Source organism: Hylobates moloch, unplaced genomic scaffold (assembly GCF_009828535.3).
Source record: "Hylobates moloch isolate HMO894 unplaced genomic scaffold, HMol_V3 SCAFFOLD_19, whole genome shotgun sequence".
NCBI classification, from domain to species: Eukaryota; Metazoa; Chordata; class Mammalia; order Primates; family Hylobatidae; genus Hylobates; species Hylobates moloch.
In genome coordinates, this window is record NW_026652294.1 from 50,953,088 (window position 1) to 50,967,208 (window position 14,121).

At 42.3% G+C, this 14,121-nt stretch overlaps 1 protein-coding gene across 2 annotated transcripts; it reads right to left on the minus strand.

Moving 5' to 3' along the window:
- Positions 1 to 4,324: 4,324 nt before the first annotated feature.
- On the minus strand, positions 4,325 to 9,987 carry TMEM215 (transmembrane protein 215). 2 transcript variants are annotated; one of them, XM_032138927.2, is made up of 2 exons: positions 9,722 to 9,987; positions 4,325 to 9,400 (listed from the first exon to the last, which is right to left on the minus strand). In XM_032138927.2, the coding sequence occupies exon 2, from the start codon at positions 9,340 to 9,342 to the stop codon at positions 8,635 to 8,637; it is 708 nt and encodes a 235-aa protein (XP_031994818.1). In that variant the 5' UTR covers positions 9,343 to 9,400; positions 9,722 to 9,987; the 3' UTR covers positions 4,325 to 8,634. The 2 variants fall into 2 exon arrangements, with proteins under 2 accessions (XP_031994818.1, XP_058287826.1); XM_058431843.1 differs by having other exon boundaries at positions 8,263 to 9,400; positions 9,701 to 9,961.
- Positions 9,988 to 14,121: the final 4,134 nt, after the last annotated feature.

A 14,121-nucleotide genomic window follows, 5' to 3' on the forward strand; every position in this document is an offset into this window, starting at 1 on the left:
TTATGGGGTAGAATGTGATGGTTTTGTACCTGTGTACATTGTACAATAATTATGTCAAGCTAATGAACATAATACATCATCTCACATGCTTATGTTTTTATAGTGAGAACACTTAAGATGTATTCTTTTAGCAATGTTGAAAATACAATACATTATTATTAACTATGGTCACCATACTTTACAATAGATTTGGAAAACTTACTCCTTTTGTCTAACTGAAACTTTGTATCTATCCACAAACATCTCCTCATTCCCTTATTCCAGCCTCTGGTAACCACACTTCTACTCTCAATTTCTATAAGTTGAACTTTTTTGGATTCCACATATGAGACCATTCCTGAATCTTTTCACTTAGTGTTGACATCCTCCAGGTTCATCCATATTGTCACAAATGACAAAATTTCCTTCTTTTTAAAGTTTGAATATTTCATTGTGTATAATATACAATGCTTTCTTTATCCGTTCAACTGTTAGTGAAGATTTAGGTTCATATGTTGGCTATTGTGAATGGTGATGCAATAAATATGGGAGTGCAAATATCACTTCAACATACTGATTTCATTTCGCTTGTGTATATATCCAGTAGTGGGATTGCTGGATTATGTGGTAATTCTACTTTTAGTTTTCTGAGGAAGCTCAATGACTGTCCTAATTTACATTCCCACCCACTGTGTGCAAAGGTTCCTTTTTCTCCACATCCTCTCCAGCACTTGTTATCTTTTGTCTTTTTGATAATAACCATTTTAACAGGTGTGAGGTGACATCTTATTGTGACTTTAATTTGTATTTCTTTGATGATTAATTATTTTAAGCATTTTATACCTGTTGGTCATTTGGATGTCTTCTTTGGAGAAATGTCTATTCAAGTCCTTTGCCCATTTTAAAATTGGATTGTTTTATTGCTATTGAGTTGTTTGAGCTCCTGATATATTTTGGATATTAACCTGTTTATGTGGTTTGGCTTTGTGATCCCACCCAAATCTCACCTTGAACTGTAGTAGTCCCCATGTGTTGTGGGATGGACCTGGGGGTGGGGAGGTAATCGAATCATGGGGGCAGGTTTTTCCAGTGCTGTTCTCATGATAGTGAATAAGCCTCACAAGATGTGATGGTTTTGTAAAGGGGAGTTCCCCTGCACGTGCTCTCTTACCTGCTGCCATGTAAGACGTCCCCTTTGCCCTTCCTTTGTTTTCCGCCATGATTGTGAGGCCTCCCCAGCCATGTGGAACTGTGAGTCAACTAAATCTCTTTCCGTTATAAATTACTCAATGTAGGGTATGTCTTTATCAGCAGTGTGAGAACAGACTAATACACCTGTTATCAGATGTATGGTTTGCAAATATTTCTCCCACTCCACAGGTTATCTTCACTCTGTAGCTTGTTTCCTTTTCTTGTGCATAAGTATTTTAGTTTGGTGAAATCCCATTGTCTGTTTTTGCATTTGTTGCCTGTGCTTTTGGTGTCATATCCAAAAAATCATGTGGGCCTTGAATTTTTGCAACCTGAAGGGTGACAGCCTGCTTTGAGGGGATCTCGCCTGGGAGGAGAATTGAGCACAACCTGTGTCCATTGCTTGCTCTTGCCTCAGCCTGCAACACATTGCTGGGGTCTTAGTTCTGGCCTCTGCATTGTTGCTTGCATTTAATACCCTATTCTTCTTTCAGTGGAAAGTTTTGGCTGACTTTATGCATTTAAAATTATTTAACTTTACTATCTTTATCCTTCTAATACTTCAGCTAGTCTTATTCACTTTATATTCCTATAGCTTCATAGTTTTTACTATACTTTTTAGTCTATTATTGAATAGTTTTTTGAACCCATTTGATCTTATTTATTGGATACTATTTTATATTCCTTTTAACCCTGCCCAGCAGGATATTTCTAGCTAAATATTGCCCTTATTGGAATATACACTTAAATTGAGTACATATTTATTTTCACAGCCATTTAAAAATGTATTAAAATTCTCCAACATTTTCTTTTTACTCTTCACGTTTTTAAAACATTTTCTGTTTGGTTTGTCCTCTTAGTCCATTTTCTAGCATTTGCTTCTAAAGTAGAGATGAGAAGTGGTGACGCTAGGGGGATGGAGGGGGTGGATGCCGCAACAGTGACTGGCTTAATCAGGGATTGTTGGCTCTTTTCCCCATGCCCACAATTCTGCTCATTCTTTCCCTATGCTCCCTTCCCTATACATACTTAAAGGAGGTCTTTCTTTCTATTCTTAAAAGAGACCCTGATATTCACCACAGTCAAGATAAAGAGTTACTCCAATTAAATCCTATTTTTACCTAGTCAGATAGTTGGGAAAATTCACAGGAAGAATTACATGGGTCAGAAGTTATTAAGACCGGCCTCAAATTCTGCTCACAGGAATTGCTGAACAATGCCATCTCTTGTTCCAGAACAAGCCAGGACTTCTCTGAATTACAAACCATGGTCTCTCAGTATTTACAGCTTTTATGGAGAAGGGGAGCATCACTGGGGGTGGTGGGAGAGGGTCTGCAACTCAGCCCCTCAATACTGACCCAAGGGAATACCCAGGTGGTCTTGAAGGTCTTGTTAAGAATTATTGGTGAAAAAACGTATTAGAAGGATAATAGTCAAAGCTGAGGAATTATATTTTGTTGACCTACTTGCAGGATTAACCTGAGTACATTGATTCACCTTATTTCTGGTCAGGAATTCAATGGTTGTCACATGCTCCTAGAACCACCAGTTCTTATCACGTGTTTGATGCAGTCTCTGACTCATGGAGTGGAAGTTAGGTCAATCATGGAGGTAGGGGAAAATGTTCTGGAAGGATTTCTTTCTTCTTGTTATATAAGACATGGTTTCCCCGAAGAAACAATATACTAAATAAAAGTTAGGGTCCCAACCAACAGAAGCCAATTTTAACCCACATTGTTGCTGACTATATTCAACTTGAAAAAGAAAGTAGGCTTTGAGGGTGACCTAAGTGGTGCAATTTAGAGTTTTCACTGAGCAAAATGGAATAAATGAGTGTGTCAGGGGGTAAAGTAGGGGATTGGAAAGATGGATAAAATGTGGTCCCTGCCTTCAAGGAGCTCACACTACAGTTGGAGAGACAGATATCTGTGCAAACTAATGTGTGTGATGGTAGTGGTGGAGGATGTTGTGAGGCCAGAGAATAGCAGAAGGATTAGTTCTGAGTCAGAAAATCCAGAAGATGGTGGAAGATGTGGCAGCTTCTCCTTGAAGGACGTTAGGGCCTTACGCAGCACAGGGGTGAAGACAGGGCATCTGAGACACAGAAAATGGTTGGGGCAAAGCCTTAGGGTGGTCAACTGCAGGGCACAATCGGGAATATTCAAGAAGCTCCTGCAGGGGATGGGAGGTCGTTCGGAAAAGCAGAGGAACAGAATGGGCCTTTCTGAGTCGGTCTGGTGGTCTAATCACTTATACAGAAAATAATGGCCAGGTGCGGTGGCTGACGCCTGTAATCCCAGCACTTTGAGAGGCTGAGGCTGGTGGATCACCTGATGTCAGGAGTTCAAGACCAGCCTGGCCAACATGGTGAAACCTTGTCTCTACTAAAAATACAAAAATTTGCCGTTTGGTGGCAGGTGCCTGTAATTCCAGCTACTGGGGAGACTGAGGCAGGAGAATTGCTTTAAACCTAGGAGATGGAGGTTGCAGTGCTCCAAGATCATGCCACTGCACTCCAGCCTGGACGACAGAACAAGACCCTGTCTCAAAAAAAAAAAGAAAGAAAGAAAATAATTGCCCATACTTTTCATGTTAAGATACAGGCAGGTGAATTTCAAAAGCCTAGTTTTTTCAAACAAATGTGGTCTTGCCTCCTACTGAAGAGTTGTCTTATGTACAATAGCTCATTACCGTGAAAAATAAGAAAGTGATTAATTGCAAAATTATCTTTTATGTTCAACTTTCTAAAGATACATTTGTCAAAGAGCAGCACAGGAGATTTTTAATAGCTTTATGTACTGTTTTGTAATCGGTTCCTTTTGTAACTCTGTACCTTATTAGGGATAAAGCATACAAAGCTTCGTAGTATCACTGAGAATACCAAGTCTGCAGGCTCTAATCTGGGGTTGGGGAAGGAATAAAGAGAAAAATAAAAAAAGAATCCCTAATAAGGGTCAGTCCCAGGAATAACTTGCCAAAGACTGGATATCTAACATCAGTGCCTGCCTGTTTGTGCATCTGGGCAGCATCATGTACACATTTCTTTTGGTTGGGTGCCCATAGAGTGAGGACCCTGCGGTAGGTCATGAGAAATCAAAGTCATGGTCTCAGACTCAATGGTGTCTACATGATTTTATGTGAACTGGACAAGAGGTTGAATGGAATCTAGTCTTTTATTAAGATATTTGGGCAAACCAAGCATTTGTCCCCATTTCCATCCTCAGTTTAGTTTTTCCCAGTAGGAAACTGAAACACAGAAAACTCAAGGGCAGAGTCTGTCAGATTCCTGAAATTCCTGTTCATTTGTAAGTCACTGATAGGCAACAATACATATACATATGAAATACAGTCTATTATAAAATATATGATGAGGTACTTTAAGAAAATGCTTTTGGCCTATTACAAAGTTGTTATTATTGTTTACATCTATTTATCATTTTGCTTGTTGAACACGATGCTCTTGAAGACTGACACCACTGTAATTTAATTGTGAGAAACACACCACTGGTATCTTAGCTGGGGAAATATTCCGTCTTACTCCTAAACATACTAGTTCTGGTCCTGATGGGAGGATCTTTTGGAAGAAGCATCGTTTTGTTTCCCACCCTGGGTCTTACATCCACATGAGTGAAGGGAAGACCCACACAACAATATGGAGAGTTCCATCCGTTTACACATTTCTGCCTCCTCTCTCTCATCCACAAGGAGATAGCTGTTCAATAGTAAAGTTCCTCTCTATTGGAATATAACAAATAATATAGCAGTGTAACCAGCAATAGGAAAAAGGCATACAAAGTCATCCATAAAACTTAGTATCTTGTCAGCAATAAGGAATGGCATGATAAATTATGGAACATCACTAAAATGGCGTATTACACAATTGTTCATTGATAATTAGAAATACTACATAGAAACATGGAAACATGCTTGGAATATAATTAAAAGAGAAAAGGCAAACACACTATTATAATATGTATGCTGCATATGCATGTGGAGGAAGCCTGGAAGATGATATACCAAAATAGAAACGCAGTAGTTGCTTTAGGGTAGTGAGGTTGTGGGTTTTCAGAAACCTTTTCTTTAATGTGATAAAATACTAGTATTAATAATAGTGAATTCACCAAATAAATGATGTTGTGGGTACAGAGGGAGGCTATTAATAAATAAGTAGAGCTTGGACATTGCAAAAGAGAAAAAACATTGAACAGAATGAATCTTCCTTTCCTACATTTGTCATCTCAGTGGATATTAAGATCCATAGTATTGAAAACATTTTCAAAGCAGCTGCCTAGCACGGTTTGGAAGAGAGCCTGAACTGAACTGTATCTGGATTTTGTTTGCCAAGATGACTGCAACAGAAAATAAATCTTAAAACAGATGTCTAATATGCTCTCTTTTGAGTATCTTGTCTGAATTCTCACTTAAGAATCAAGAAGCAGTTTGGAAAAACAACCCATGTGCACAATCAGTAGGCATACAGAGCAAGAGAAATTCAGTAGAAAAATTTTGAAAATAAAATGCCTATTCAAAATCAAGTTGCAATGTCTATTTGGATTAACAGCACAATAAAGTATTGCCTACTTAAATTTATATCTGTCTAGGAGCTCTTAAAGGCTACCAGGAACAATCCTCATGTCTATTGTATTGATAAGAACAATTTGCTAAAACTGTCTAACTCATTGGAATGAGTTGCTGTCTTTCCCTCTAAAGAGCTGAGACACTTTTTTTCTTTCTCTTCTACCTCTGTTCAAAAAAAATGTGGCTTTTACCCTTTTTTGTGTGTGTATATTTTTTTGACTTTGGAAGTTTAACTCTGAATAGTACTTACAAGTATTGATTTGGAGCACCAGGCTACCTTGTTGCATATAGAAAGGGGTTGGTTAATATGTTAGGAGAAATTCACACACACAATCATACATTTTATTCTCACTGGTCAAAGTTAAAACCTCTCACGCCAACATTTGCAAACCTTTATTTTAGCACAGGAAAATATTTCCTCAAATGCATACTTAAATACCTTAAGTATCTTAAGTAGGTAATGGGAGAAGAAACATGAAATAGGTTTTTTTCTGAAGTAGAACTTGAAAACAAGATAAAATACCTTATATCTCTAAACTAGTAGTTGACCCTCAATTTGGAAAGAGACAGAATGATATAAAGGAATTTGAAATGGTTCCAAGAAATCAGAAAAGTAACTTTTCCAACCCCCAAACCACACCTGACACTGCAAGCATCTTCTTTCAGAAAATTGCAGCATTATTGTCTAAGATTTGCTGAGTCTCTGTGAACATCTCTCTGTCTCACTATCTCCTCATCTCTAACAGTGACAAACATCTTAAAGGAAGTTTTTATTCCTAAGGAGTTATTCAATAGTTCTCACCATTATAAAAATATGATTCTCTGTTTTCAAAATGCATTACAATTATTAAAAGTTACTGTGATTTTAGGAAACTATCTCTCCCCATCCCAAATGCAAATGTCAATCACATTTAGTGCAAGGTTGTGTATTAGATTACTTTGAGTTATACCAACATTTTAAGTTTTCTCCTCAAAAATATTTTACTCTGATTATGTTCATTTTATTCTCAGGAATGCATTGTGTTGAATAATCTGCTTTCATACATCTACAAAATTCTTTTTTGAGTAGTAGCAGTGCAATCTATGTCACATAATTATCATAAATTTTATAACTTTGGCATGCATTTTGCTGTAACTCATTTCCTGGCAATATATAAAGCGCCTTTGACATAACACCATAGAATATTTAAACTGAAAATGAATGATAGAAATAATTGAGTGTAAATCAGTTCCCCCTCCCTTCACAGAGTAAGAAACTCAGGTGTAAGGAGATAAAATTTGCCCAAGATCATGCATCTCATTTCTGATACTTAAGCCCTACTAAAATAATTACATATTTTTGATCCTGAACTTGACTTGAAAATTATGATTTTTAAAAAATAGCATGATCCTTAAGACAGAACAATTGCTATACTTAAGAAAGAATTCCAGAGTTGGAATTGAAGTACACAAAACATATATGCCCAAATTTTTGTCCTCAATTCCCCTTTTGGGAGAAAGTGACTAAGACTATATGATCACTTAAAATGATCATTCTTTGAAGGATACAAAATACTTCTGATCTTCAAGATGAACTCTATCACCATTCCTATATATAATTCATATTTTTCTTCACCAGGGATCAAATGGCATTCTGCTTGATAGCCTTCTTATCTATTGCAGTTGAGCAAGTGAAACAGAAAGCACATTTTAGGATATCATTGTGATTTGTTGTTTTCCTCAGCAGCAAAAATGTATGAAATAAAGAGACTTTTATCATGTAATGTTCACTGATCAGGTGAGCTTAATAAAATCTAGGCTTCAGTTAAATTTAGTAGATGAGCTCTTGTTTCACTGGCTTTTACAGTCTGTGGGAGGAGTTGAACAAATGTACAAATAATGACACTTCCAAAGGTTTAACCATTGCATTTCATACAAATTATGTGCAACGTTCAAGGCTAATGTGTAGACTTTATAGTTTTCAGATTTTAAAAGGTATATAGGAATGGTAATTATCAGTACATGTCTGCCAATGTTAAAGACTTGGATATATATGTAAAATTCATTTTGTCTTGATGAAAACAAATTCCAATCTATGAAAGTATCATATCAAGTAATGTTGCACCTGGTAAGGAAATAATACATGAATGATAGTAAATATTTAGAAAAAACCCATTTAAGATAAAGACGCAATAAATGGATTTAAATGAAGAGTTTAAGAAGTAACACAGCCATCTAAAAATGTTAACTTCTCACATAGCTAGTCGCACTTGTTTTACTTTATTAGAGACCACGATCCTGTCAGACAATAATGCCACAAGACTCAGTTACATAATCCAACTGTCTTTAACTACTCTTTTCCCCAAAACCATCCCATCTAAGGAGGGTTTAACTCTTACATCTTGATTTTTTTTTCTTTCAGCAAATACCAAGTGTGATAAGCTTTTCACCAGGCAAAAATTATTTTATATAACAGATCATTAATTTTATTTTCAATTTATTCAAACATAAAGCAGCTCAGTTTCCCTATGGTCAGCTCATGCATCATTTGATGCCTCACATCTGCAGCCCACTCTAGATTTATCTTGCTCTCAGCTGGTCCTGGATAGCACTTTTTGGGTTATTTTACAAAACATTTAACATTGTGTAAATTGTTAAGAAGCAACTGGAGTAGCTTCCTTTCCTACCCACTGCCTCTTCCAGTGTCCTTAACCTTTATCACCCTTCCCTAAAATGTGTCCCCAACATGCCTATTTACATGACTCTCGGGTACCAGAGGTTATCACACCCATCACATACCAGGTCAATTTCTAATAGTGTGAAGGCTCTCCAAGCAGAGCAATTTCCTTCCACGGGGAGCTGGGCTTAGTCATATTCTATCAATCCAGCCACCTTTGTATGCAGAGATTAGACGATGGTCTCGTGGTCCCACCTGCCTTGTATCTGATTGATATAACAACAGTATCTGTCATAGGGGCTGTTCTGCTTGTAGGAGCAAACGATGATACTGTCCTGGGGCACAAAGAAGATGCTGTCCTCAGGCTCAGGGCACTCAGATCTGTCCCTTGCTGAGCACTTGACGTCCAAGGCACTGTAGGCGAGGGAACTGCCCGAGGGGCAGTAGCCGTCCAGGTATCTGGACGTCTCCTCCTGATGCCCACTCGGGACGAGGCTCCGGCATTCTTCTTCCTCCGTGGGTGTGGGGGTGTTGATGGAGCTGGCCACGGACACCTCACCCTGGCCTTGTAGGGGAGGCTTCCCCCTGAGGCCCGCCTTCTTAGCCAGCTCATCTGAGCTCCCCTTGCCGGATTCTAGATCTGAAGGGGTCCTCAGCAGCTCCACCACCTCCTTGTCTTTGGGTTTCCGGAAGCAGGGCAATTTGCGGACCCACAGCAGCTCGTTCTCTGGCCACTTGGTGCATCCCTCGGTTTTCCTGGCCAGGGCAATGGCTGCGATGCCTGGTAGGCAGATGGCTGGCCCGATGGCCAGGAGGGGGATGTTTCCCAAAGTCTCCCCTTTCATCCCAGAGACGGTGAACATGAAACCAAAGACCAAGAAGACACTGACCAGGGCCACCACCAGCCCAGTCCTCGGGTTAATGTCATCAGGCCGCATCTTTCACTCCATCCAGGTTGGGGGCTGCTTGCTGACCAGGGAGCAGCGTTCCTCTATTCTGTCAGAGATGAAACCACAGTGCGTTAAAAAAAAAATCCAAGTCAAGCTCCCACCCACCAACTCTTGTCTCTCTCTTGCCCTTTGTCTCCGACTTGCTTCTTGACTTTTAGTCTTGATCTCTGTCTCTGTAGCTCTCTTGCAACCTCTCTATCTCTCTCTCTGCGTTTCTCTTGCAATCTCTCCCTGTTTCTATTTCTACTCGTTCTCTCCGTCCCCTCTCCCTCCCTCCCTTTCCTGTGCCCTCCCTCTCTTCCTCTCACTATTGCAACCTCTGTCTCTCTCTCATATCAACACGCACCGGCTGGGGTCAACGAGGTACCTGAGGTTTCCTGCCCTCTCCAGGAAGTAGGGAAAGAAGCCAGGCTGTCTCCTCAGAAACCTCCACAGCAGCTGCCCCCTCGGCTCGCTCCCCTGGTTCTGGGAGGAAAGCCTGGTTTCCCCCACGGACTCTGCATCGGGGAGGTGGAACGTGGGAGAGCGGCTCTCCCAGCAGTGCCCGTCGGTCCCGGTGCTGTGCAAGCGGAGCCCGGCGCCAGCTCAGCGCGCAGAGCGCGGGGCGCGGGAGGAGGAGGGAGCACTGAGTCTGGGAAAGAGGGGACGCGGCGCGAGCCTGGCCTTGTTACATCACTGTCAGAGCAGGCTCAGAAACGCAGACAGACGCGCGGGGGCGCGAGGGGGTCAGCCCCAGAGAGAGGCCACCCGGCCGCAGGCGCTGCCCGGGGTCTCGTCGGGGCTGCTGGGAGCGGCCGGGGGTTTGTGCCGCCGCCGTTCCGGAGGCTGAGCAGGGCGACCTGACCCGCTTCCGTGCCCGGAAAGGGTCTGGGGCGCGAGGCTGCCAGTAGCCGGAGTCGGAAACCAGGGTCGGTTTGCCCACGGGGCAGCCGTTGGAATGTCCGAGCTCGGGCTCCCAGTCCGGGATCCGAGGAGTTAGGTGCCAGCTGGAGATGTCCCTCGGGGACCCGCACCCTTCTCCAGCTACAAATCCGGGTGACTGACGGCAGGCCCAGGGGCTGCCCGACCGCCCTTCTCACAACCCCTCGACTCGGGGCGCGGGGGGTGTGTGTCCCTCGGGGAGCCGGTGCCCGAGGACTGCTTTGGTCCCGGCTCTGGGCGGTGGCGGCGCGCGAAAGCGCTCTTGCAGCGGAGCGACTGCGCCGTGGGAGCGCACAGAACCAGCGCCCAGGCGGAGTGGGTTAGTGGTGAGGGGTGGGTGCCAGGCTAGTCCGGGCCTTGGGGGAGTCTCCGGAGTCCCCGTGGCTTTCCAGCTCCAGGCTCGGGAGAGGGTGACCTTGGAGCCTGGATTTCACTTCTACAGCGCCGTGGTGCCAGGCGGACAGGGAGAAGGGCTCCCTGGCTCCCAGTTCACGAGAAGGGGCCTTGACCGGTCAGGACCACCACCCTACGACGCCGCTCCAGCTCTGGGCGATTCTCTCCTCCCTTGCTGAAGCAGGCGTTGGGAGCCTGCGTTCCTCCCGCTCTGGTAGTTGGCAGAAGCAGATGGAGTCCTCTGGCCCCAGGGGGCAAGACTGGCTTTGGCTGTGATTCTTCAACAGGACTGCCCATTCAGGATAGAGGAGGGCGGTGGAGAACAGGTTGGTGAGCGGTACATGCTTTCGTGTCAAGACACTGCTTTACTGGAAAGAATTTTCACATCCAGGCCTTCCGCGGTTAAACTAGCTGTATGTTCCTGGGCAAGTGACTTAACCTCTCTGAGAATCAGTGGTCCTATTTGTAAAATGTGATTAATACCAAATATATGAGGAAACGTTGTGAGGATTAAATAAACGTAAAGTTTCTAGCACAATGCTTGGTACATAGTCTGTGTACAAAAATTACACACACACATGCACACACGTACACATGTATATGTATGTATATTTGTCATCATAATTAGTGTCTTCATCATGTATGACAGGAGCCAAACAAATCATAAAGGCTGTGAGACTAAGGACTTTTTATCCACTAGGCAATGAAGAACCCTTGATGTATTTTAATCAAAGATCAATATAAAAACATTCCAGTTTGACTGAAAGGGGCGGCAGGTGAGAGCATAGGTTGGAGCTGGTAAGTCTGGAAGCCGGGAGTCTTGTTCACTAAGCTGAGCAGTTCAGTAAGCCGGGCAAGACATGATGTGGCCTTAACAATGTCGGGCTGGTAGAGGAGTTGGAAGGAAGCAGATCTGAGGGTATCTAAGGGTTGAATGAAGTGTCTTGGAGCACAGTGACGTGAGATGAAGGGAGGAGCCAAGGTCAACTCCCAACTTTCTCACTTTCAAAGGGGTGGATCAGGAAGCAGATCCTTCTCATTTTCCACTCCATCATCTATTTTGTATCTTTTGTACTCATGATCATTAGACAGCTGCTGCACCTTTAGGCATAGAATCATTTAGGAGAGAAGAAAGGAGAAAATGCAAAGGATAAAAGTGAGGTACCAGTTCTTTGGCCACTTGTATGAGGACAATAATAATTTTCCTGGCAGCTCCCCCAAGTAGATAGGCATCTGCTTATAATCAACCAGAGATGGATGAGCTTTGGGATACAAAGGTACCTGGGAAATTGTTGTTTATTTATTTACCAGATCCACTGATGGTCTGAAAAAAGGGTTTGGTTTAAAAGGAAAAAGGGAGAAAGAATACTGGGGAAGCAGCTCGCTACGTGTGTTACAATTATTAAAAACTTTTCCTTTCTTAAAACCGTCTCTTTTACTGACATCATTCTATCCTAGTTTTCTTCCTATCTCCCTGGTCACTCATTTGTAGGCTACTTTATAAACTCCTATTTTATTTATTTTAACAAACCCCTTAGATACTGATGTTCCGTGGATTCTATTCTTGCTTCTCCCCTTTCCTGATTTCTCTTCTCTTCCTTCTCATTCTATAATAGCCTCGAACAGCCTGAATAAGCTGATGACTCCCAAAACTCTCTCTTTAGCTTTGTCCTTTTCCCTCAGCCCCAAATCTATAATATCCAACTGTCTGCTTGATATCTCTAATCTGGATGGTATGCAGACACCTCACACTTGTTAGGGACTTTAGACTTCAGGGATTTAGACTTTAGCGACTTTGATCTATGGGGATTTCAACATTAGGGATTGTGGGGTTTGGGATTGTGTCCTTTGGGATTATGTTCCAAACCCAACCCCATCATTCCTTCCATTTGCCAACTGAGAATATTTCAATTGTTCTCTACCCCTTTCTCTCCCTAACAGCCTACGTCCAGTAAGTCACCCAAGTCGTTATAGTTTTACCTCCTAAGTCCCTTGATTATCCCCTGTTCTGGTGGTGACCCTGGGAAAATAACTTTACCTTCCTGTATTTCAACTTCTTAATGAAACAAAGACTTTGAATGAGGTGCTAGGTAAGATTCATTTTAGCTCTAATGTTCCTTGGTCCTCTTGTAGTTACTTCTGCAGGGTTGAGCTGATGTCAGTGTTGTGGAGGTATTTCGACAATAGTGCTGGAAATAAAGTTGGGTCCTAAAGAAGCAAGATTGCTGAGTGGAGACCTCCTCTCACTTGTACAAACATCTAGTTCTTTTCTGATTTTTAAGCCATGCAGTTTATCTACTTAGGCATTAGGTAAGACCCGTGCATAAAACCACAGGAAACTTCAATTGCTGTTTAATTATAAGCCTCATTTTCAAAGCAATTCCTTCTTAGAGGTAATTTCAGATGGTCTTTGAACAGCAGGTATACTTGCCCAAGTCAGCGGCAACAGTGGGTAGGGATTGGAGACATCACTCAGGGTCACAATACTCAGAGACAGATAAGGCGTTCTTAGTATTTAATTTCTTGCCTGTATAGTCTGGATTTTAAAACCTTAAGCCGTTCTTGCAATCCTGTAAGCATATACAGCCATGTACAAAGGCTTTTTCTTTGAAGAGCAAGGAATTCAGGCTGGAATGAGACTTTGGCATGTGAGTGTTTCGGAAGGAAACAGAACCTTTTATTTCTGAAATTATGGAAATCATGGCATGCTAGCCTTTGAAGATACCCTGTAGTATATCTACTCCAACTTCTTTATTGTACAGATGAAGTCTAGAAAGGCTTCATTCATCCAATATTACTTGAGTATTTATTGTGTGCTTAGCATTGTGCTGGGTGCCGGGGGTACAAGTCAAATATGACATGGTCTGCCTTTATAGAACTCACACCCTCACAGCAAGTTGTGTGTATGTCAGGATAGGACAGATTATGTGGTGACAACAAAAGACCTCCAGTTCTACAAAAGCTACATGCTCATAATATTATACATGTCTGTAATGGGCCAGCTACTGCCTCTCTCCATGTCATCTTCACTCTGATGTTCAGATTGACAGAGCAGCTTACATTTGGGACACAGCCGATCTTGTAGCAGAGGGACAAAAGAGCAGGACAAACCACATGCTGGCTGGTAAAGTGTATTCCCTAGACTTTGCCATCACCCCCATCTCTCAGGTTCCTCTTCCTTTTGCTTCACTTCTTCCTTCCAGCTCAGCTATCCAACCCTAAAGGGATAATAGAGACCAGGCCTGGTGGCTCACGCCCATAATTCCAGCACTTTGGGAGGCCAAGGTGGGCAAATCACCTGAGGTCAGGAGTTCAAGACCAGCCTGGCCAACATGGTGAAACCCCATCTCTACAACAGATACAAAAATTAGCAGGTGTGGTGGCGTGTGCCTGTAGTCTCAGCTACTCGGGAGGTTGAGGCAGGAGAATTGCTTGAGCCTGGAGATGGTGGTT